The sequence below is a fragment of the Castor canadensis genome, chromosome 12 (genome assembly GCF_047511655.1).
Source record: "Castor canadensis chromosome 12, mCasCan1.hap1v2, whole genome shotgun sequence".
Taxonomy (NCBI): Eukaryota; Metazoa; Chordata; class Mammalia; order Rodentia; family Castoridae; genus Castor; species Castor canadensis.
Window position 1 is genome coordinate 63,329,964 of NC_133397.1, and position 21,976 is coordinate 63,351,939.

Sequence of the window (21,976 nt, forward strand, 5' to 3'; positions counted from 1 at the left end):
CGGGCACAGCTCCTCTCTTACACCATAGACCAAGATGATGACACCTCTTGGGCTCCTGCGCAAGGGGTCTTTCCTTCCCAGTCCAGCCCCCTTCTGTGCACTCTGCCCGCCCACTGCTGGGGAGGTCGGGAGCCCACATCATACGGTCTGCGCGCGCCCCCTGCTGTCCACCGCGAGAGATGACACTCTTCCTGGGCCGGGCTCTTCAGGCGTCCGGTTAGAAACTGTCAACTCTTACCTGGTGACTTCTCCTGTCCTTACTAGGACAGCGCCCAGGACAGGCAGGCACTCAAAAAATAAAGCGATGAGAAAATACAAAAACAAAAAACAAAACAAAACGATGGGTTCAGTGACACATGACGTTACTGTAGGAGAGGGAAAATTTTACTCCTAGGGTGCTTCATAAGTGAAATAAACCTACAGTAGGCAGATTAACAGGAGGGAAAAAAATCAATATTTTAAGGATATGGGAGCATCCCAGGAAAGAAAAGCGTATACTCAAAAACCCACCAAGGCCTGGCACCAGTTGCTCACTCATGCCTATAATCCTAGCTACTCAGGAGTCAGAGATCAGGAGGATCTCAGTTCCAGGCTAGCATGGGCAAATAGTTGGCAAGACACTACCTCAAAAATACCCAACACAAAAAAAGGGCTGGCAGAGTGGCTCCAGTGTCTGAGTGCCTGCCCTAAGTTCAAATCCCAGGCCCCAGTACCACCACAAAAAACACAAACCAAACAGTGAGAGTAAAAAGCTTACATACTCTTTTCATAAGGGAGAGGAGAGGTAAGATGCAGACAACTTAGGGGACAGAAAGTGATTTGGGAGAAAGATCAAGAGGCCCTCAGTAGAATAGGTGCAGCCTGTGACAAAGTCTGACTGGGTGGGATGTCAACCTCCAATCTCCTCTGTTGTGGTACTGGTTATTAGTGTTCCTGGGTTGATGAAATTCCCTGGGAGAGGCTTTATGACATTTAAATTCCCTTTGGAAGATCTGTCTTTAGACAGTTATAAAAGAAGCTTAGAGAAAGTCCCTCCCTACTTGTGTCATTCCTCAGGTGTCCTCAGTTTGAAGTACTTAACACCCCAAAGTGGTATATTTTAGGATGGCATTCCCTGGACTTCTTCACCATCATCTCCCTTCCTAGGGGGACATAGAGGGCCTGAGTTGCTGAATTGCTCAGCAAGGCCAGAGCCCAGACTTCCTGATGGTAAGTCCAGACCTCCACACGCCACTAACGGAGGACTGAAATAAATTCTCCAGGGCACTGTCTCAGGAGTTCTGAAGAGACTGAGAAAATGTGGTCCTTCCTCCTCAGACACTGGACCCCCAAAACAGACCTGATTCTGAGCTGGACAGTGCTGAGTCAAGTCCACCTATTCTGTCACTAAAGAGGACTTGGGCATTGGACACAGAAAAGGTCCTTCTCAGCACCAAGTATAGGAGTGTCCAGGCCACAGAATAATACCACCCCAGGGAAGCATCAGAAGCACCCCTCCCCCAGGGCTGTGGCTCTGAGGTTGTGAGGGGCACTAGACAAGGGGACGACACAAGGTCAGGGTCAGAGAGGCCTGGAGTAGGAGAGAGGTCACTTACTAGCTGAATGACTGGCCGGCTGATTGTGCTACCTCCCTTTCTGAGCCTTGTGTTCCTTACTTGCAAAGTAGAATTGATGTTTCTTCACAAGTGAAATGAGGATTCACTGCTACAATTTTGCCACATCCAGCACATGGCAGATACTCCATACATGGTGGCCTCTGAAGCCTTTGCATCCCTAATGATCTCCAGCCATCCTACAACTTCTTGAGTGTGGCTATTAACCCAGAGCAACATGTGCTGTCTTTGAAGCACTGTTCAAACAACCCCAAACTATATACCATAGAATTGTTCTTTAACTGTATAATGGGATTAATATACTGTACTATATTCAACTTTGGAATGGCTTATTGGAATGAAAATAAACTAAGGTTACATGTATAAAACTCAAAAGCATAGTGCTGGAAGAGGCAAGAATAGGTACAGTATAATACCACAAAGCTAAAGGTTTGCCACTGATAGACTAATAAATAGTCACTGTATGAGCCCACAAGTGGAAATAACACCAAATTGGACTTTGGAAGTGAGTTAACTACAACAAATAGGATTGGAGAGAGGTACAAAGGGCCCCTATATGTGTCTGTGATATGTTTTTACTTAAAAAAAAAAAACCTGGAGGAGCTAAGGCTTTGTAGGCTATTACTGGGGTGACTTGAGGGGGTGCTGGTGGATACTGAGCAGAGGAGTGATGTGAGCTGTTTACAGAACCACCCTGGCTGCTGGTTGAAAACTGCTGAGGGGTGGAAGCAAGGCTACAGATAGACTACTGTAGTGATCCTAGCAAGAGACCAGAGGCTGGTATCAGTGGAAGTGACTGGATGGGATCTTTTTGAAGGTATAGCCAAGAAGATGCTGATGTGAGCATAAGAGAAAGAGTGAATCCCAGAATGGCTCCAAGGTTTTTGGCCTCAGCAGCTGGCAGGATGAAGTTGTCATTTTCTGGGGTAGGAAAGGTTGCAGGGGAATCAGGATGGAGACAGATAAGGAGGAGTGAGGCTCTGGAGTCTCTCACGATGTGAATGCATAAGCCTGATGTAATTCTAAGTCCTCCTGACTCCAAAGACCTTTCTTCTCTGCCCCTCCACTTTGCCTGCCCCGGGAAAAGGCAAAGCAAGAAGGGCCCTAACCCTACATTCCTCTGCCCTCAACCAGTTCACATTTGGGGAGGAAATTGCACCTTCGAGAGTTGGGGCATGATCAAATGGTAGAGCACTTGCCTAGTAAGCGAGAGGCCAAGTTAAATCTCCAGTGCTGAAAAAAAAAAAAGTATCTTTGAACACTGAATTGTAGTGTTCTTGACTCTGTTGCATTTTGTGAACTGTCTTCATCCAGGATTTAGTGAAAAGTAATTTTCACTCACTAGGGGCTTGGCATTGGTCTTAGCCCATGAGATTTCCAAGTCATTGGCCTATATTTTCGTCTTTTTAATCACTGTGACAAAAATACCTAACATAAACAACTGAAAAGGAGGTAGGATTTATTTTGACTCATGGTTTCAGAGGTCACAGTCAATGGTGGGCTGGCTCCATTGTTTCCCAGCCTGTGGTGAGGCAGAGCACCATGGTGGGAGAGTGTGGGGGAGCAAAGATGTTTATCTCATGGTGACTGGGAAAAGATTAACCATCATGAGCTTGTGTGCATACCTGTAATTCCAGCATGTTAGAGGCTGAAGCAGGATTTTAAGTTAGAGACCAGCCTGGGCTACACATGGAGACCCTGTCTCAGAAAAAAAAAAAAAAAAGATTGACCATTACGACTTGCTAGGGCTCCCCTCAGGGATCTCCTATTGTATGAGACAGACTATACAATGTGTTTTGGTTATCTATGGTTGTGTAAGAAATCAACCCAAAACTTTGTGGTTTACACAGCAACTACTTTCTTTCTTTGATTGCAATTTCAAGAACAAAATTGAGAGAAATTTGAGAAATCTGGGCAGGGATCAGGTGGGATGTTCTGCCTAATGTAGTATCAACTCTCTCTCTCTCTCTCTCTCTCTCTCTCTCTCTCTTTCATTTACACATATAAAGCAAACAGAAATGGAGTCTGGGACATGATCAGGAAGATGGTCCCACTCAGTGATAATGAGCTCATCCACCCTTTCAGGGCCTACACCTTGAGCTACTCCATCAGCCCTTTTTTTTGAGATAGGGTCTCCAGAACTATTTGCCTGGGCTAGCTTTGAACCATGATCCTCCTTATTTCTGTCTCCTGAATAGCTAGGATTACAGGCATGAGCCACCAAGACACCATCTAGTCTTCATTGCTCCTGTCTAGCAGGTAGCTGGTGAATGATGATGGGGATCTTTAGGACTTGAGTTTCTTTATGGTAATGAGCAAAGGGACTGTCTCCCCTTCTGGCTCCATCATCCCGGGGCACAAATTGTGATCTGGAGTGTTCAGCTGCTCAGCACACAAACTCAACTCATATTTAGTCGTGTGCATGTGGTGATTAGCTTCTAGTTGGCCTGTGGCTGCTCTCCAGAGGGGAGGATCTTGACATTCCCCTGAGCCTCCTCCTCAGTATTCTCCAAGTTATCTAGTCCTTCACTCTCCTCCACAATATCAAAGTCATTGTGATCAAAATTATCTTTGTCTGACATGAGTCCCTTCCCACAGCAACCTGGCTAGCTGCTGCAGACCTGTGCACAGATCTGCCAGCTAGGAGATCTTACAAGGTTGCAGGAAGGGCAACCTTCCTGCCCAGGTTCAGGTGCAGAGTCCCAAGTGCAGAAAGACCTTGCAGTTAGTTTAGTGCTCTACTATTGACATCTTGAAATTCTAAATGTTTTTTGAGCAACGAACCCTACATTTTCACTATGCGCTGGGCTCCACAAATTATGTAGGTGGTCTTGGTTGCAATCATATGGAGGATGGAGCTGGACTATTCAGGATAGCTTCATGTACAAATCTAGGATCTTGGCAGGGTTGCCTACGATGCTGGGACCTCAATCTTTCTGTCTTTCCACTTGACTAGCTTGGATTTTTTTTTTTTTCACATAACAGCTGGACTCCAAGAAGACTGTCTCAAGCACTTAAAGAAAGCATTAGCTCATAAGGGCCAATCTCAGAAGTTACAGAGCTTTCCCACATTCTAGTGACCAAAACAAGTCATAGGGCTGGTCCAGATCCAAGAAAGGGGACTGGGGAAATTGAAAGCCCACTTTGCAACAGAGTATGTGGGAAGCCATCTTTGAAAACACCCTACCACACAAGGTGTATGCCTTATCTGCCCAACAGACCTGAGTTCATAAGAGGATGAGGGTATGCCTGCTACTTCTGCTCTTGCCCGTGCCCTTCTCTACTCCCCCATCAGGAGCTAGCTGAACTGCTTCAGGCACAATCAGGGATCTGTTTTTCTCACTTAGACCCTGAGGAGGCCTAAAGGACTGGCTTTGACCCGAGAGGTTTGGATCACTTTACCAAGTAGAGTGGTGTGGAAAGAGTGAGCTAGGACAACAGGTACAGGAAGCTTAGGGATATGGCTCTGGCCCCCTTTCCTCTGAGCAGTGAAGACAACTTAAATGAGGAGACCAAAGCAGGGATAGAGACTTGCTACTCTAAGGTCTCCAGGCCAGCAGCACTAGCATTCTTTGGGAGTCTATTGGATGCAGACCCAAGCCAAATCTGCTGTCAGAGTGGAGCGGAGCCAGATTCCCGGTGCCTTGTGTGCATGTCAAGTTTGAGGCACTCTAATCCCTAGTGCAGAGATACTCAGCATTAGCTGCACAATGGAATTCACTAGAAAGCTCTTCTAGACCCTACTCCAGACCACCCCAGACCACCCTAGACCAACCACTTCAGAATCACAGAGGTGGGATGCCAGAATTAGGATAATTTGTTCCTCACTAAGGGATCCCTCCTGAGGAAAAAAGCCAAACTCCAAACCTTTCCACTTGGGACTCCTCACTGGGTAAGCCTCACATGGCTCTTTTCAGGACTGGAGGGAACTAGGCTGAGCCCCTTGCCATCTTATTTAAGAAGGATCCAACCCTCCCATTTTCTCTGCAGGAGCTTGTACACATTGACTTTCCCAGATTATTCTCTGGATGCTGGGAACTCTGAGTTCAGCCCATGCTCCCTCTTCCCATGCCCCCAAACGTTTGAAGCCAGGACTCCCAGGTGCAGCTCTCCATGCAAGTGTGAACAGCAAACAAATCAGTCTGGACACAAACTTCCTCACAGGAACCTCAGGTCGGTGCTGAACAAACAGCCAGCCAGAGCCCTCATCCCATTCTGAGACCCCCAGCAGGTAGACAGCAAGGTCCAGCTTCTGCACCTGGCCTGGGTATAATGAGGTCACCAGGTTTCCAGCATCCTCCCCCACCAGTTCTCCCAGTCTGTGGTCCTCTTGGACCCAACTGTCCAAGTCTTAGGGCAGATAGAAAGGCTTGGTAATAACCCAAGGAGCCCACTTGTAGAAGAGACCTAAAAAGGTTGCATGAGAAAAAGGACTCAAGAAAGTCTGGTCTAGTATGTAGGACCCATGACAAATCTATCCTCTTCCCCCTGCCTACCACCACCCAGGAGCTACCTTCAAGGCACAGACATACCACCACCACCACCACCACCACCACTACCACTGTCATCCTTTCTCTTCTTTGATTCCTTCTGCTTGCAAGACACTTGGAGAAGTCACATAACCCAATTTTCTTTCTTTCTTTTTTTTTTTTTGTGGTGCTGGGGTTTGAACTCAGGGCCTATACCTTGAGCCACTCCACTCTTTGCCTCCTGAGTAGCTAGAATTACAGGCAGAGATCAGGAGGACTGCAGTTCAAAGACAGCCGAGGCAAATAGTTTGTGAGACCCTATCTTGAAAAAAAAAAAAAAGGGCTGGTGGAGTGCCTCCAGGTGCAGGCCCTGAGTTCAAACCCCAGTACAGCAAAAAAAAAAAAGAATCCATACCTTTGTTCCCCTCATACTGGTGTGGGAAGTTCAGTCCATTATAAGCAGATAAAATTATTCATTCTTCAAAGGGAAGGTGTAATATCATTTGCATGGATCTTTACTAATGCTGAGTAGTTTTTTTTAATAAAGAGATGATATCTATTTTATAGGTAAAAAAATTATTCATCCTTAAAGAGATTTATTCCCTTTCTTTACTCTTTCATTACAACTCTATCTTCCACTCACCCTGGAAGGAAAAAATATATATATCTGTTTTTCCCTCAAAGGGCTGTGGGCATGAAGGAAATATCAATTCAATTTCAGCCATTTAAATGGACACTCTCACTGTGGAATTTTTTTGCCCTTTTTTGTGCTATTGGAGATCAAACCCTGGGCCTCATGCAGGCGAGGCAAGTGTTCTGCAACTAAGCCATATCCCCAGCCCTCATGTAGGATTTAGAATTAGACAGACCTAGGTTTGAATTCAGGCAGTTTACTCATTATGAAACTAGTCCCTTAGCTGTCCAGGATCACTCCTCATCTGTAAAATGGGAGTAACATGATCGTGGGGATCAACCAAACAACATGGTATCTGTGATATGACAGGGGTTCTGTGGGGAACTGTTTCTCTTGTCTCTTTCTTCAGAACCTACAGGAATAGGGAAGAAAGAGAATTCAATTTGACAAATAAGTGCTAAGCACTATGACAAGTATGGCCAGGGGATAAAAGGATGAATGAGGGCTGACCTGGCCTTTGTGTCCTAAGGGTGTCAGGGATAGTGAGCTGGACAGTTTTGCCTTTTGGGAAAATCACTCCTCACTTAAAGGGTCCTCAATGGTTTTATTTTCGCTACAAGAAAATGGGTACAAGAAAAAAGGGCTCTGATTAATTTGCTGCTAAGATGCCTACCAGCCCTAAAGTGTTCCACGTGGATGGAAAATGTACTGCCTCACTGCACCAAGGTTTACTGTCCTCGTCCTTCCTCCCTGAACAATTCTTCTTTCTCTGAATTACTCATCCTCATCCTGGAGTCCCCAAGAGTCCAGATTAGAATTTTTTTTTTCTGCACAATCTCACCCACTCCTGCACCTTGGCAGGCTTCCCTCTCTTTGAAGGAATCTACAGAGGAAAGTCTTCCCCAAGAAGCCTTCCCGGACTTGTAAAGTGATCACTGGGCAATCTGTCCTTCACATTCCCATAGAACTTGCCCCTTTAGTTTAGCAGTTGTATTAGTTAGTTTGAGGTGGGTCCCTCTGACCCCTCCCTCCACCTCTAGCATGAGACTGTGAGCTCCTGAGGTCAGAAACTGTAATCCCCATTGCTCTTTGGACCCCTCATAAAACCCAACTAACAGAAAAGGCCTCAAACAAATATATATTTGTTGACTTCAGCCTAATTAAAAAGCATAGGCTTTCAGAGAGAGTCTTAAAAGCAGCATACATAAGAAAAAGTTAGGTAACGGCAAAGTGCCATGTGTGTTAGCATATATAGCACCTCCTCTGTCCCCAGAGGGAGGAACAAACAATCTTGTTTGTTCTTGGCCTGTCAGGTGCAGGGGATGCAGGAGGGGCAGAGAAGGAGGAGCAGGTGTGGGCTGGAGCTGAGACATCTTGGGTAGAAGGAATAGGTCTGGGGCTTTCCCCAGTGGTGGGCCTGGCAGGCTGGGCTTGACTTGAGGCCTGGTGGTGTGGTCCTGTGTCTTAGCTCCAAAAAGCTGCATGTTCACCATTTAGCACCTCTCTTTGGGATGAAAAGGCATCTCCTTGGAAAGATGGGAGGTGGAGAGGAGAGGAGAGGAGAGAGGAGAAAACCCTACAAAAGGGACAGTAAAAAAGGAGAAAAGGGACAAAGAATCATGGGAATAGTGGGAGAGAGAGGGCAGCAAAAAGAGAGTGCCTATTTTCCTACATTTTCACCAACATTGGATATTATCAATTCTTTTCGTTCTGGGAACCAAATAGTCAAAAATATCATTTATCTGGCAGGTAGGTACAATTGTGGCCACCTGGCCACCATATATAGCTTTAAATCAGCATAAAGAAGAGTGACAGGCTCATGTCACTAACCAGAATAAGCAGAGTGGCAAGTGTATGAACTGAGGCCAACCCTTTCATCAATCCCTACCAGCCAATCACTCCTTCAGGTCATTTTCTGGCAGCTATGCCATAGACTTGGAACCGAGCTGCATACTAGCCTCCTGGTCAAATTGCTCAACCACCACCAAGCTTTCACTGGACTGCTCAGGGTGCCAGACCACACCCATGCCAACACATGTCCTGTGCTATCGGCTTAGCCACTCCTAGACCACTGTTTAATACTGTGAGACCAGCTTCTGCACAGGTTGCACTAATCACATCCACTCAGCATGTTGCTAACATGTCAACATAAATGATAGGTCCATGTCATCCAGGGGTTGCTGCTGCAGCTAAGCCTATGGTCACTCCATTCCATGGTGTAAAGATGCTGAAGGAGTTCACAATCCTCAGCAATAGTTAATGCACAGCAAGTAGTCATGTAAGGGCCTGCTATCCATGTATACGGTCAGGAACATTTGATTACTTCCTGTTGGCATCTGCCCCTCCTCAAGAGCAAAAGCAAGCCAGGTACCAGTGGCTCACACCTATAATCCTAGCTACTCAGGAGGCAGAGATCAGGAGGATCACGGACCAAAGCCAGCCTGGGCAAATAGTTTGAGAGACACTATCTTGAAAAAAAACTCTCACAAAAAGGGCTGGTGGAGTGACTCAAGGTATAGGCCCTGAGTTCAAACCCCAGTACTGCAAAAAATAAAATAAAATCTAACTTTTTGGCATTGCTGGGGACAGAACTCAGGGCCCTGCACATGCTACATTCCCAGACATATTAATGTTTTATAGACCCTGGGAAGAAAAATTTTCAGCAAAGTACAAACACTTAAAGCATTCCTTTCTTTACATTTGTAGTTCTTTACTCTGCGTATCAGTTCCCAAGGAAATGTAATCTGTAACTTTTGGGGGGAGGGCAGAGGACTGGGGTTTGAACTCAGGGTTTCAAGCTTGCAAAGCAGGTGCTCTACCACTTGAGCCACACCACTAGTCCATTTTGGCCTGGTTATTTTGGAGATGGGGTCTAGCAAACTATTTGCTGGGGGTTAGCCTTGAAGCATAATCCTCCTAATCTCAACCTCCCAAGTAGCTAGGTGGCCTTTTTTCTTTTTCTCTTTAGGCAGGGTCTTGCTTTGTAGCCCAGGCTGGTTTGGAACTCACCAGATAGCCCAGGTTGGCCTGGAATTCATGATTCTCCTGCTTCAGCCTCCCTGGTGCTGGGATTATAGATACCCACCATACCTGGCTTTGTAATACTTTACCAAGGAAATTTGTCTATAGACTAGCTTTTTTTTTTTTCTTTAACATTTTCTCAAATGTTTGTTTCACCAGTTGTATCTTGTCTTTAAAACAATGAAACTAATCAAGCTTATAGATGAGTAAAGGGGATAATAAAAAGAATATCCATTTACCCACCACCACCCAGCTTTGTCAAACATTTTTACTGCAATTACTTTTTGTTGAAAAATAAAATAAAATACAAAGTTGACAGCTCAAGTGACCCTCCTTAATCCCATTCCTTTCCCTCCCCAGAACTCATCTCTATTTTAATTATCACACCCAAAAATGCCTTGAGGCTGGGGGCATTGCTGAAGTGGTAGAGTTGCTGCCTGGGAAGCCTTGAGTTCAATCCTCACTACTGCCCTTCCCTCTAAAAATGCTTTTAGACTTTGAACACTTGTATGTTTTAGGTCATCAGCTACTAGACCTTTTCATAAATGTTGTGATGGGTTTGTATTGTGTCATCTTAGCTAAACTGGAACTACATTTCCCAGAATTTTCTTCCCAACATGGTTCCAGAGGACTGGTCGCAGGAGAAATCTGTGGGAGGCTCATGATGCTCAGGAAGCAGAAGGGTAAGATCCAACACCATTTCATGATAAAAGCTCTAAGAAAACTAGGAATAGAAGGAAAAAAAAAAAGAAGCAGAAGGGAAGTGGCAGCTGTGTTCACCCTGTGTATGGGAGGAAGCATTCATGGCCTATCTGCTGGCTTACCTTGCAAAAAGTTGGCTTGTAGCACCTTCAGCTCCCACCCAATCCTCAGTTTCCCCAGGAAACAATGCTTAGTTCTAGCATGAGGACATCAGATCTTCACCTGCAAACAAAGTAAGAGGCTTGGAGGAGTTAAAAAACTGAGTGTGTTAGAGTTGGTTCTTGCTTTTCCTCCTGGGTTCCAGCTTGTCCTTGCTCTCTATTTCACTTCCATCTTTCCCTCTCAAGTCCCTGCCTGCAGACTTCAGTCCTTGGATCCAGACAAAGAATGCTTTCACATAGATGAGGTAACAGTTCCTACAATTGTGCAAGGTCAAATTGTCATCATAAATCCTTTGCTCTATGTCACTACTTCTTTGGAACATGACTGATAGAGTCTGCTATGGTTCCAAGAGGAAAACGGTGAAGGGTTCTTTGAATTAGGTCTGGTTTATCTAATCAATTCTGTGATGCAATTAGATTTAAATCATAAATGACCCTTATCAGAGTTTCCCAAGTGTAAAGAGATAACTGGTACTCCATGGTATGTAATGGAGGAAAAAACTGATTTAAATCATCACCTGTAAACACTGTAATCAGACATCTATAGAGGTCAAAGCTTTCATTGACCAAAATTGGTTTAGACATACAATTATAATGAGATTGGTGGGTTGTTTCTAAGTACCCTGAAGAATTTAGGGGAAAGAATGTGATAAGAGGCTGCGGGTGTGGAGGTGCAAATCTGTAATCCCAGCACTTGGGAGGTGGAGGCAAGAAAATTGAGAATTCAAGGTTAGCCTGGGTTAGGTAGCAAGACCTGTCCCAAGGGGGTAGGAGGCAGAAAAGGCTGGCAGAGTGGCTCAAGCTGTAAGGTAAGAGTGCCTGCCTAGTTCAAACCCCAGTGCTTCGAAAGAAAGAAAAAAATCCTATTTCAAGGAACATGGAATTGTTCCACCTAAAAGTCTCCTGGTTGTCCTGTAGGGCAAATGATTTTCTCAACCTCGAAAGTCTCTTCTGTTAAAAATTAAATCTTTCAAGCTAGGCTTGCCATTTGTTGTGGGTCATGCCTGTTATTCCAGGTGGTGATTGGGAGGATCACAGTTCAAGGTCAGCCTGTGCAAAAAGTTAGTGAGACCCCCCATCTCAGCCAATAAGCTGGGAGTGATGGAGTGTCTCTGCATAAATTGTAAGATCAAAGTTCAGGTCTGCCTGAACATGAGACCCTACCTGATAAATAGCTAAAGGAAAAAGGGCTGGAAGTATGGGTCAAGTGGTGAGAGTTCCTACTTAGCCAGTGTGAGGCCCAAACCCCAGCATGGAAAAAGAATTTTGTTTTACCTTCACCAAATCTGTGAGGAACATATTCATCAGAGAAGCCCTGATATCCTTGCAGAAGTCTCAAGTGTCTTTTCTTTTTAGGCTAGAAGTGACAGGGGAACTTCTGAGACTGAGCTGGGCTCCCCAAACTCAATGGAGATGAGGAGATACCAGGTTAGAAGGACCAAGCTATGGTGCTTAATCACCAAAGACAAGTTACTTGTTCTGAGAACATATGGCATAAAAGAACTGATGGCAACCCTATAATACCAGCACTTGGGAGGCTAAGTCAGAAGACTAGGAAATTTGAGGTCAAACCCTACCTGGAAAAAAAAAAATCCTGGCTGTAAAGTGCCATGAGACTGAAGAAAGAGGCACACCAGATCCAGGATTGCCCACTGCAATTTACTGGGGACTTATTCAGGGGCAATCATGGTTGCAACTCAAGATGGTTGCAGTCAGGTCAAGCTGGGTCCCTACGTTACTGTAATGGGCTTATAAAAAAATTGTAGCCATAATAGGAGGGATACAGGTTAGGCATGGGCTTAGTTATATACATGTTCATTCACCAAGGCCAATCTGGCTATGCCATTGCTGAGTTCCCAAACCTGCTAATGGCAGAGACAAACTCTAAACCCATAATATAGAAGTCAATTATCTTCTTTTTTTTTTTTTAACACCTCCCCCCTTTTATTTTGTGGTACTGGGGCTTGAACTCAGGGCCTCCACTTGCTAGGCAGGTGCTTTACCACTTGAGCCACTCCTCCAGCCCTCAACTATCTTCTTGATGGTTGATTGGTTACATAGGAAGGGACAGTGCTTTGATCTCACTGGAAAATCCAATCCCTAAGGGAATCTGAACCAAGGCTATAATTAGCTTCTCTTGGTTTATTTACATACTTAGGACCCAGCATTCCCTGCCCAGAGCATAGTAAACAGGGACCTGGGCCCACTAGGCCACCTGCCTCTCATTTAACTGAAGACAATTTCAATCTCACTTTCCAGGCTTCTAGCTGGGCTGCTCAGAGGCAGAGCCAATAGTTGCTCAAGGGGGAACAAATTTTCCCCCACCTCTCTCTGGCAGAGCAGAAGAGGCATGTTTGTGTCCCTAACAGCCAAGGACTATGGGAATAACATGGGATTGCTCTAAACCTGAGTAGTTTCAGTATTTGGAAAGACAGAAAGCCATGAGAGCCTGGGAATCAGGCTTGGAACTTCAGGATCCCACAGTCCACAATCACGGCCTCACACTCACCAAGTTCCAGACCAATTCTAAAAGTGTTATGGGCATTAACCCATTTAATCCTCACCTGAACCCCAAGGAAACTACTATTATTATCCATATAATGGGCAAGGAAACATAAACAGTAACTTGTAACTTGCCCAAAGACAATAGCTACAAAGTATTGATTATCCATCTATAAAAGAAGAATATAAATGCCTGCCCTGCACCCATATAACCCAAGATGTCTTATAGGCTGTCAGTTCCTATATATTGGCAATGAATTGCTGTTTCTTTCTTTCTTTTTAAAAATCTGCCTGGTTTTTGAGACAGGGTCTTGCTATGCAGCCCAGTCTGTCCTCCAACTGGTAATTCTCCTTTCTTAGCTTCCCCAGGTGCTGGGATTACAGGCACAAACCACCAGACTCAGCATAAATTAGTATTTTTTAATCTGGAACCTTTACAATACTGTACAAACTTTCCATGCTTTCCCCCCTCTACTTATTTGGATGTAGGAAAGGTCTTTTCAGTGAGGCCTTAGGACCTGGAAAGATATAAAAGAAATTGGTAACCACACCCATGTCCTCAGGAGTCTGGAAATAGTTTGGGGAATTTACTTTTCACTGTGCTTGTAAATAAAATATGTAAATATCAAAATAACAGGTTGTTCTCACTCTAGAGACAATCCGATGTTTATTGAAAGTAAACAGCTCATGCCTGTCATCCTAGCTAATCAGGAGGCAGAGATCAGAGGGATCAAGGTTCAAAGCCAGCTCAGGAAAATAGTTCCACAAGACCTTATCTAGAAAAAACCTTTCACAAAAAAGGGCTGGTGAAGTGGCTGAAGGTATAGGCCCTGAGTTCAAACTCCAGTACTGCAAAAAAAAAAAAAAAAATATATATATATATATATATATACGCCTTTCCTAATAAACTTTATGATCATTTTCACCCTAAAATAAATAAAAAAGCAACAACAAAAATGCGCGGTTGTACAGTAACAGGGCTAGGGCTTCTGTTTCAAAGATGGCTTGGGTTGGGAAGTTAGTAGAGTGCTTGCCTAGCAAGTTAGAGGCCCTAGATATGATTCCCAGAGCTATAAAACGGTTTGCAAAGAAGGCTGTAGTTAGTCAAGGCCTGGACAGGCAGGCCCTGTCTCCTGAGATCTTGGCCCAGTGGGGAAGACTGCCCTCGTTACCGAGGTACAACGACGACTGTGCTTCCAGGATCATCAAAGAGATACTGTGAGCTCAAGGTCCTTCCCCCGATGCAGAGGGAGGTGACCACTCTGTCGCTGTGCCCACCTTGCCTTGTCCTCGTGGCGGGGGGCCTGGGGATTGGGCACTCAGACTCTGGAGACCCCGCCTCCGGGGCAGCAAGAAAAGGCTGGCCCCGGCCCCGCCCTGTCCCGCCCGCACCGCCAAGTTTAAGAGCCCTGTAGACAAGTCTCACTAGTCCCCAGCACAGAGTCTTCTCACTAGCTTCTTATGCTCCCTACACAGCCACAGACCGTCGCTACTCCGGGCTGCTCTCCCGGTGCCGGTCCCCATAAGGGTCCCGCCATGCCTAGCCCAGAGCCCCTGCAGCCCGCTCCCTTGGGAGCTCAGATCCAGCCCCCAGTGCCCGCGTCCCCAGAGCTCCCGCGCACGCCCCGCGCTTCCCGACGTCTCGAGTCCTCTTTCTCCGTCGAGGCCATCCTGGCGAGGCCCGATGCGAGTGCGCAGGCCGCCTCCCCGCCACCCGTCTCCGCCTGCGCTGCTCCGAGCCTCTGGACCGCTCCCCCGGGACCTCCAGCCTCGGTTCTGTCCTGGGCATACCCGGCGACATGGCTGCCCACTTACCTGAGTGTAGGTGTCTACCCGCTGTGTCCCCAGCCTTCAGTGCCGGTGCTGCGCGTGGCTCACTTCTGCGGCCTCCAGGGCCTCGGCGTCACAGGTACAGCTGAGCCCGGCGCCCGCGTGCGGGCTAATGGGCGGGGGTAGGGGTGTGTGTGGAGAGTGGAGGCCGCGACAGACAGCACCCAAGTATAGAAGTCCCCGACTTTGAGAGCCATATGCGGCTGGAGTGGAAAGGGACCCCACGAACATTGACTTTGTAGTTGAAACCGAGTCCTGAGATGGGATCTCACTGAGAAAGACCCCAATGCAGGGCTTGCCACACAAGCTGCTGAGCCGGGAGCCCGCGGGAGTGCGGGCGGGTGCGGGGCGGGAAGTGAGGCTGAGCGGAAGATCGACTGGAGGCCAACTCTGGGGCTGCAAGAGGACCCAGCTCTGCTATCGGTCTTAGCGTTCCTGGAGACCTCATTTGGGGTAACGCTTGGTGGTGCAATGCAAACACTTCCCAAAAGCAGCTCTCACCCGGAACCCACACCCTGTCTTTGCGCGGAGAGGTAGATGCTACGGGTGGTGCAGATCGGCGCTCAGCTGTTGTTAGGAGTGGCAAAGGCCCAGATCCCACTTCTGCCTGCGCGCATGTGGAAACTTCAACTCCACCCTTAACCGCTCCGAGCCTGCTTGCTTGTAGTCCTCTTAGAATGGGCCCTAAAGAGAGCGCTGGGCACTTAACCCCAGTGTAAATCTAAGTGTGGAGGTAATTTTATCCTCCAGCTTTAACCAGGAGTTTTTGGCATTTTTGGCTGCTTGGTTCATGCTTCCCATGTCCCCAGGAAGAATATAGGGGCAAAGTTATTTTAAGCATCCCACCAAGCTCATTGTAACCCCATTTAGCCTGGTTCTAGTCCCTGACACCCCTCCATCCTGCCATGCATTAACTCCTGAACTCCCAGGCGGAGCTGTGCCTATCTCTCAAGTCACCCCTCTAAGCCCTCCACATACCTGAGGGGGAACTGCAGTTTACTAATTTACGTTTTAGTTGTCTCATTTTCAAGTTGGTCTTTGGGTGAGTATTACATCCACACAGTCTGAACTTCAAAATATATACTAGGATTTGTGCAGAAGAGTTTCCTCCTCCAACTGCCTAACTACCCACTACCAGGGGTGTTTTGTGCATATTTTATACCTGAATGTACACTCCCTCACACACACCCCCCCCATCTGTTCTTCTCTTTTTCCCCATACATACACACTACTCTCCACTTTATTCTTTTCACGTGACCATGTATCTTAAAGATTTTAGTTCATAACTTCTTTAGGGCTGGCAGACTGGCTCAAGTGGTAGAGCACCAAGTGTGAGGCCCTGAGTTCATACCCCAGTACCACCAAAACCAAAACCAAACGCTCATCTTTTACGTCACGGAATACTCCATGGTAAGAATGTAAGCTAACTAATTAGGTCTCATTGGTTGTTTCTCATCGTTTGCTATTGTCTACAGTGCTACAATGAATAACCCTGCACGGAGGGTATTCCTGTACAGCTGGAACTGCAGGGTTAAAGAGTATATGCTCATGCAGTTTTGCTAGACTGCCCTTCACAGACCTCAGACCTCTTTTTACTTCTCTGTGGAGAGTGTCCCCTATAACAGCACCAACACGATGTTATCTGACTTTTGAAAAGTAGCCAGTCTGAAGGAAGAGAATAATGGTATCTCTGCATCAGTTCAATGAGGATTACTGTAATAGCAGTGAGATTTACAATTTTTTTGTATATTTAAGAGCCATCTGTATTTCCTTTTCTGTGAAATATCTGTTCGTGTACATTGTCCATTTTTCTAGTCTGATATTAAAATAATCCATTTGTAGAAATTCTTTTTATATTGGAAAAATTAGACTTTAGACTGTAATGAGTTGCATTTTTTTCCCTCAGTTTATTGGTCTTTTGACTTTGATTATAGTGAGTGCTTTTTGTCTTGAAGAAAATTGTGTTTGAATGTTTTAATCTTTTGTGTGTGTGTGTGGTGCTGGGGTTTGAATTCTAGGCCTTATACTTGCTATGCAGATGTTCTTCTACGTGAGCCACTCTGACAGCCCTTTTCTGTGATTGGTTTTTTCAAGATAGGGTTTTGCAAACTATTTGCTCAGGACTGGCTTTGAGCCACCGATCCTTCTGATCATTGCCTCCTCAGTAGCTAAGATTACAGCTGTTAGCCACTGGAGCCCGGCCCAAGCACATTACAGCCTAATTCCTTCTCCAATGTCCACAACTACTTCAGATTCTGAAACAAGGCAGGGGAGGCCAGGTACATGAGGCTGTATGCTTGCTAGGTTTTTCCTGGTCTTTTGTTCCTACCTTAGGCAGGCACCTGGTAAGCCTGGTGGGACCAGTGGTTGGAGTCCTGGGCATCCACTCCCTTCACTGAAACAGTCTGACTGCCAGCCCCAAGACCTCCCCAAAGCTAGCAAGTGCCTCTACCCAGAACATTCTCCTTCCAGATAGCCCAATGGCTTACTCTCTCATCCCCTTCACACCCTGACTCAGTACTGCCTCTGATTAATGCATCTTCAGTGGCTCCCGGCATGGTGAGCTGAACTGAATGTCTGTGTCCCTTAGAAAAGTGAATCTTGCTGGAGGTGTAGCTCAAGTGGTAGAGCATTTGCTCAGCAAGTGTGAGGCTCTAAGTTCAAAGCCCAGTACTGCCAAAAAAAGGGGGAGCGTGACATCTCTTCCTCCAGGCAGACACAGCACCTTGTCAGGGGGCAGGAATTGGCTTGCAGAGAGTGGGCGGGATTTCACACCCCACTCATCCTCTCAACTGGGTAATTCTGTGCAGGTCAACAACTGTATAAAGCGGCCCTGTTCAAATGTCACTGCAATAAGATGGTCACCATTTCTAAAGATGCAAATTACATCCCCATGCACATATACACTCTCCCCTCCCTCACTCCTCTGATTCCTTCTGCATCTTAGCACTTTTTGCTCTCTGACATACTAAGTGTATCTTGTCTGGCCTGTTTCCCCACTACTAAGATGCAAGTCCCATGACCACAAAGATTTTCTGTTTTGTCCTGATACCTGCTTGACGCAGAGCAGATATTCAAAAAGTATTTGTTGAATGAATGAAAGGGGCATGAAATCCTGGAGGTCCTTTCTCTGCCCGCCCATGGGGTTTCCTGGAGTAGAAAGGGTGAGGAGGGAGGAGGTTTGGCAGGGGCCAGAAGTTAAGCCACTTGGTTGGAAAGTAGCAGAGGCAGGAGTCTCATGGCATTGTCTCTTTCTCATGTATTTCTTTTGGGTTATTTCTGCACAGTCTCTTCCCATCTGCTTTCTTACTGTGTCATCTAGCCAAGAGGAAGGCCGGCTCATGGAGTGTGTGCATGAGTTCTCTCCCCTCCAAGAGGAGTAGGCAGGGACTGTTGGCTAACCCTACCCCTGCTGCTGGTTGCCTTCTAGGCTTGGATCTGGCTCACTACCCTGGCCTCTTGGGCCCTCCAGACTTGGCTCCTACTGAGGACCTTCAGGACACTGAGAGACACCAAAAGAGGGTTCGAACTATGTTTAACTTGGAGCAGCTGGAAGAGCTGGAGAAAGTGTTTGCAAAACAGCACAATCTGGTGGGGAAGAAGAGAGCCCAGCTGGCAGCCAGGCTCCATCTTACAGAGAACCAGGTGGGAGTGGGGACTCCTGTGGGGCCTGGGCTATGCCTGGGGATTGGGGAAAACAGTAACCTCTGGAAGGCCCTAAGTGGGGGACAGGAGGAAGACATGGGTCTTCCTCTGCGACAGGCTGTTAGGGAGACAGGCCCTAACTTTTTGCACATTTCCCTATGTAATGAGAAAAATACTTCCATTTGAAGTCATATTATAGGAACAACAGTCAATGTTAATCTCGAGCTTTATGATAAAGTATTTTCATGCTGAATAAGGAGCTATCAGCAAAATTAAGTAGGTATTCAAGAGACTAAATATTAAAAAAAAAAGTAACTATCCCCTGAGCCCTAGGTTCCCCTCCAGTTATTGTGCCATTTCTCTACTCTGTTCACAGGCAAACTTCTGAAGAACTTGCTACTTTCACTCTCTTTATGTCCTGACCTCCAGTTCACTCTTTAATTCATTTTAATAGGATTACTTTCCTTCTCATTCTATCAAAACTTCTCAACAAGGTCTCTGATGACCTCCATGTCACCAAAACTGACACTTTCCTTTTTTCAACTTACTCCATAATTCAGCAGCTCCCTGTATGGCTGAGCATGCCTTCCTTTTCTGAAATACATTGTCTTGGCTTCCAGACACCACACTCTTGGGTTTCCTCCCAACACTCTGGCTAAGTGGGTAGCCTTCTTTGCAGGCTACTCTTCTCTTTGGCACCTCAGTTTCTCTTCCCAGCTGGTCTTATCTATTCCCTTGGTCTAAAATACTGTCCTTAAACTAATGACTCCCAAATTTGTATCCTGAGCCCAACCTTCTCCGCTAACGTGCACATCTAGCTACCTTTTTGCTACCTCTGCTTAGATTTTTTAAGTGGCAAGCATCACAAACTTCAAATAATCCTTAATTTTTTTCTCCCTAAATCTGTTCCTTTCCTCACACATGGTTCTACCATTCATCTAGTTGCTCAAAATTTACTCATTACAGAATCCTCCTCCTTCTTCCTCACTTCCAATCATCGGAAAGCCATGAGGATTCCAAGATGGAATTGCCTTATTTCTCTACTTTGCTCCTAGTTTATATTCTCAGCTGTCACTGGATCACTGCAGCAGTCTTTCAGTTTCTCCCTTCATCCATCTTCACACAGAAACCAGATGTGCAATTCACTTCAGATGTAAACAGGACTATGTCATGCCCCACTTATAAACCCCAAAGTAACATTCCCTCCCTATGGCTTTCAATGTCCAAGTTCTGACCTCCATTGACTTCTCCCATCTCCCCTTTGTATTCCCCTGTCATTTGCAGCCACACTCTCCTCCTTTGTGATCCTCATACATTCTGAGTTTGGTACCAACTCAGAGCCTTCCTATAGGTGGTCCCTTGCTTCATCCAGCCTGCTTCTCTCTGTTCCCACCAGGCTGGCCTGTCATTCTTTGAGTCTTAGTGCTGGATCTTTAGAGAGAATCCCTCTGTCCAAATTCATATCTTTATTTGTGTTTATACATTTCTCATTTGTTTCAAGTCTCCCTCCACTAGACCATGAGCTTCATGAGGACAAGGACCATGCCTCTAGTGCTCACCACTATGTCTCCACCACTTAGCATGGCTCCAGCACAGTTACTCACAAGTATCTGTTCAGATGAGTGAATGGTGACTGAGATTATAGAGAAGGGCATTATAGAGGAGGTGCTTCCCTTAGCAGGAAGAGCAGATTTTTTACCAGACAGCAAGGGATGGACACTTTGGGATTTGAAAGAGGAGTGGGACCTGCTGGTCACATTCTAATGTTTTCCCACTGCCCCCAATTATAGGTGAGGATCTGGTTCCAAAACCGCAGGGTCAAGTATCAGAAGCAGCAAAAGCTAAAACTGCCAGCCACACCTGCCATTGCTGTCTCTCTGGATGAGCCTTCCAGTAGCTCCGACAGCAGCAAAGATGCTGAATCAGAGACAGACAACTGAGCACTGGGACAGAGGCCCTACCCACAATGTCTGGGGGCCGGGGGCACTCACTGGACCTGCCTATCCTACATCTCAATGAAGAGCCTCCTCAAAATCAAAGAGTACCAGATGGACTTGAACTGTCAAGCAGGGACCCTATTTATATATCAACCCCTGGGAGCAGGAGTAATGTAATGGTCAGAGGCACAGACTGTGGCTTTTAGCTATGTCCTTGGCTAAGTCACTGAACATATAAGCCTTTTATCTGAATAATGGGCTTATTAATAATGTATACTTCCAGGGGTGAGATGATGTTGGTAAAGCACTTGCAATGTGCAGACCAATGGTAAGGATGTTTAACTGTTAAGGCTTATAGGCTCCCTTATCTGTGGCAGTGGTAACTGTACCAGCCCTGCCTTCCCTATCCAGGCTGTGGATGGAAAGAGCCTCTTTTGAATCAGTGTCTGGATGTAAAAGATTTTTCCATACTGGAGATAGTGGGGTTGAAAGCAAAGAGGAGGGAAAGGTATATTGCTTATCCACATCTCACAGTTTCCCAAAATTTTGTTTTGTTTGAACTGTTACCACTCTCAGAAGGAGCTCAGGCCCTGCTGCCTCTTTGAAGCAACATGTTATCCTAACCACCATCTTTTTCCAGCTAGCTACCTGCTTTTCCCCTCTCCTCATCTTTATCTAGAATAGAGAAATTTCACTCCATTTTGTCATAAACTCTGTTGTTTGTTCACAAAGTGGTTTATGTTTCCTCCTGTCTGACTTTGACTCATGGCTCTTTTTCCTTCCCAGGAGTCTGCTTAGTTTCACCTCTGACAGCCTACTACTATGAAGCCAGCCTACAGCTTTTCAGAGCACAGGCCACTCATTTTAGAATGGCTTCAGGGGCTGAGGTGAAGGGAGTGGGAAAAGACCTGCCCAATCATCTGGTCTCTAGTTTTCTGAGGGATGGGGAAGAAAGATCAGGCAGCGGCATCCTTAGAAAAAACCTTGCACTTATAAGGCAGTAGACACCAGGTGGCAGGCGTGAGGGGAGCAGGAGCCCAGGCTCCCTGTCATCAGGAAAATCTTTCCTGATGTTGTCCCCAAAGTCAACTCTATTAATCAAAGGTATCCAGCTGCATTTGCCTCTTTGAGGAAATATTGGCTCATTTTAAAAAATCTATAGTTACTTACTTATTTAACAATTACTGGTCTCTACCCAATCCTCAAATGTCACCATGAGACCATAGACACAGACACAGGTCCCTTTTCAAGAAACACAAAGTCAGTTGGGAGACAAGGAAACAAAATATGGTGGTTAGGCCTAGTCTTTCACCTGCCCCAACAATACATCTACACACTCATTTCCGCATCTAATTTAAGACGTCCTCAGACCTGAAGTCCACTGTGGCCCGCTCTACCACCCCAGGCTGCAAGGTCCCTACACCTTTGGAAAATCTGAGAGGGGCACATATCCAGCTTGATC

The 21,976-nt window shown here is 46.1% G+C and overlaps 1 protein-coding gene across 1 annotated transcript; it reads left to right on the top strand.

The window, feature by feature from the left end:
• The first annotated feature begins 14,638 nt into the window (after nt 1–14,638).
• Noto (notochord homeobox) lies at nt 14,639–21,305 on the top strand. The gene is made up of 3 exons (XM_020179284.2): nt 14,639–15,011; nt 18,363–18,577; nt 20,368–21,305. The coding sequence occupies exons 1-3, from the start codon at nt 14,639–14,641 to the stop codon at nt 20,515–20,517; spliced, it is 738 nt and encodes a 245-aa protein (XP_020034873.1). The 3' UTR covers nt 20,518–21,305.
• The last annotated feature ends 671 nt before the right edge of the window (nt 21,306–21,976 follow it).

Bases quoted from the DNA above. Each gene is read 5' to 3' on its own strand.
- Noto (XM_020179284.2), top strand. From the start codon at position 14,639: ATGCCTAGCCCAGAGCCCCTGCAGCCCGCTCCCTTGGGAGCTCAGATC. The intron at 15,012-18,362 runs GTACAGCTGAGC...GTTGCCTTCTAG, and splicing joins CCAGGGCCTCGGCGTCACAG to GCTTGGATCTGGCTCACTAC. The intron at 18,578-20,367 runs GTGGGAGTGGGG...CCCCAATTATAG, and splicing joins TCCATCTTACAGAGAACCAG to GTGAGGATCTGGTTCCAAAA.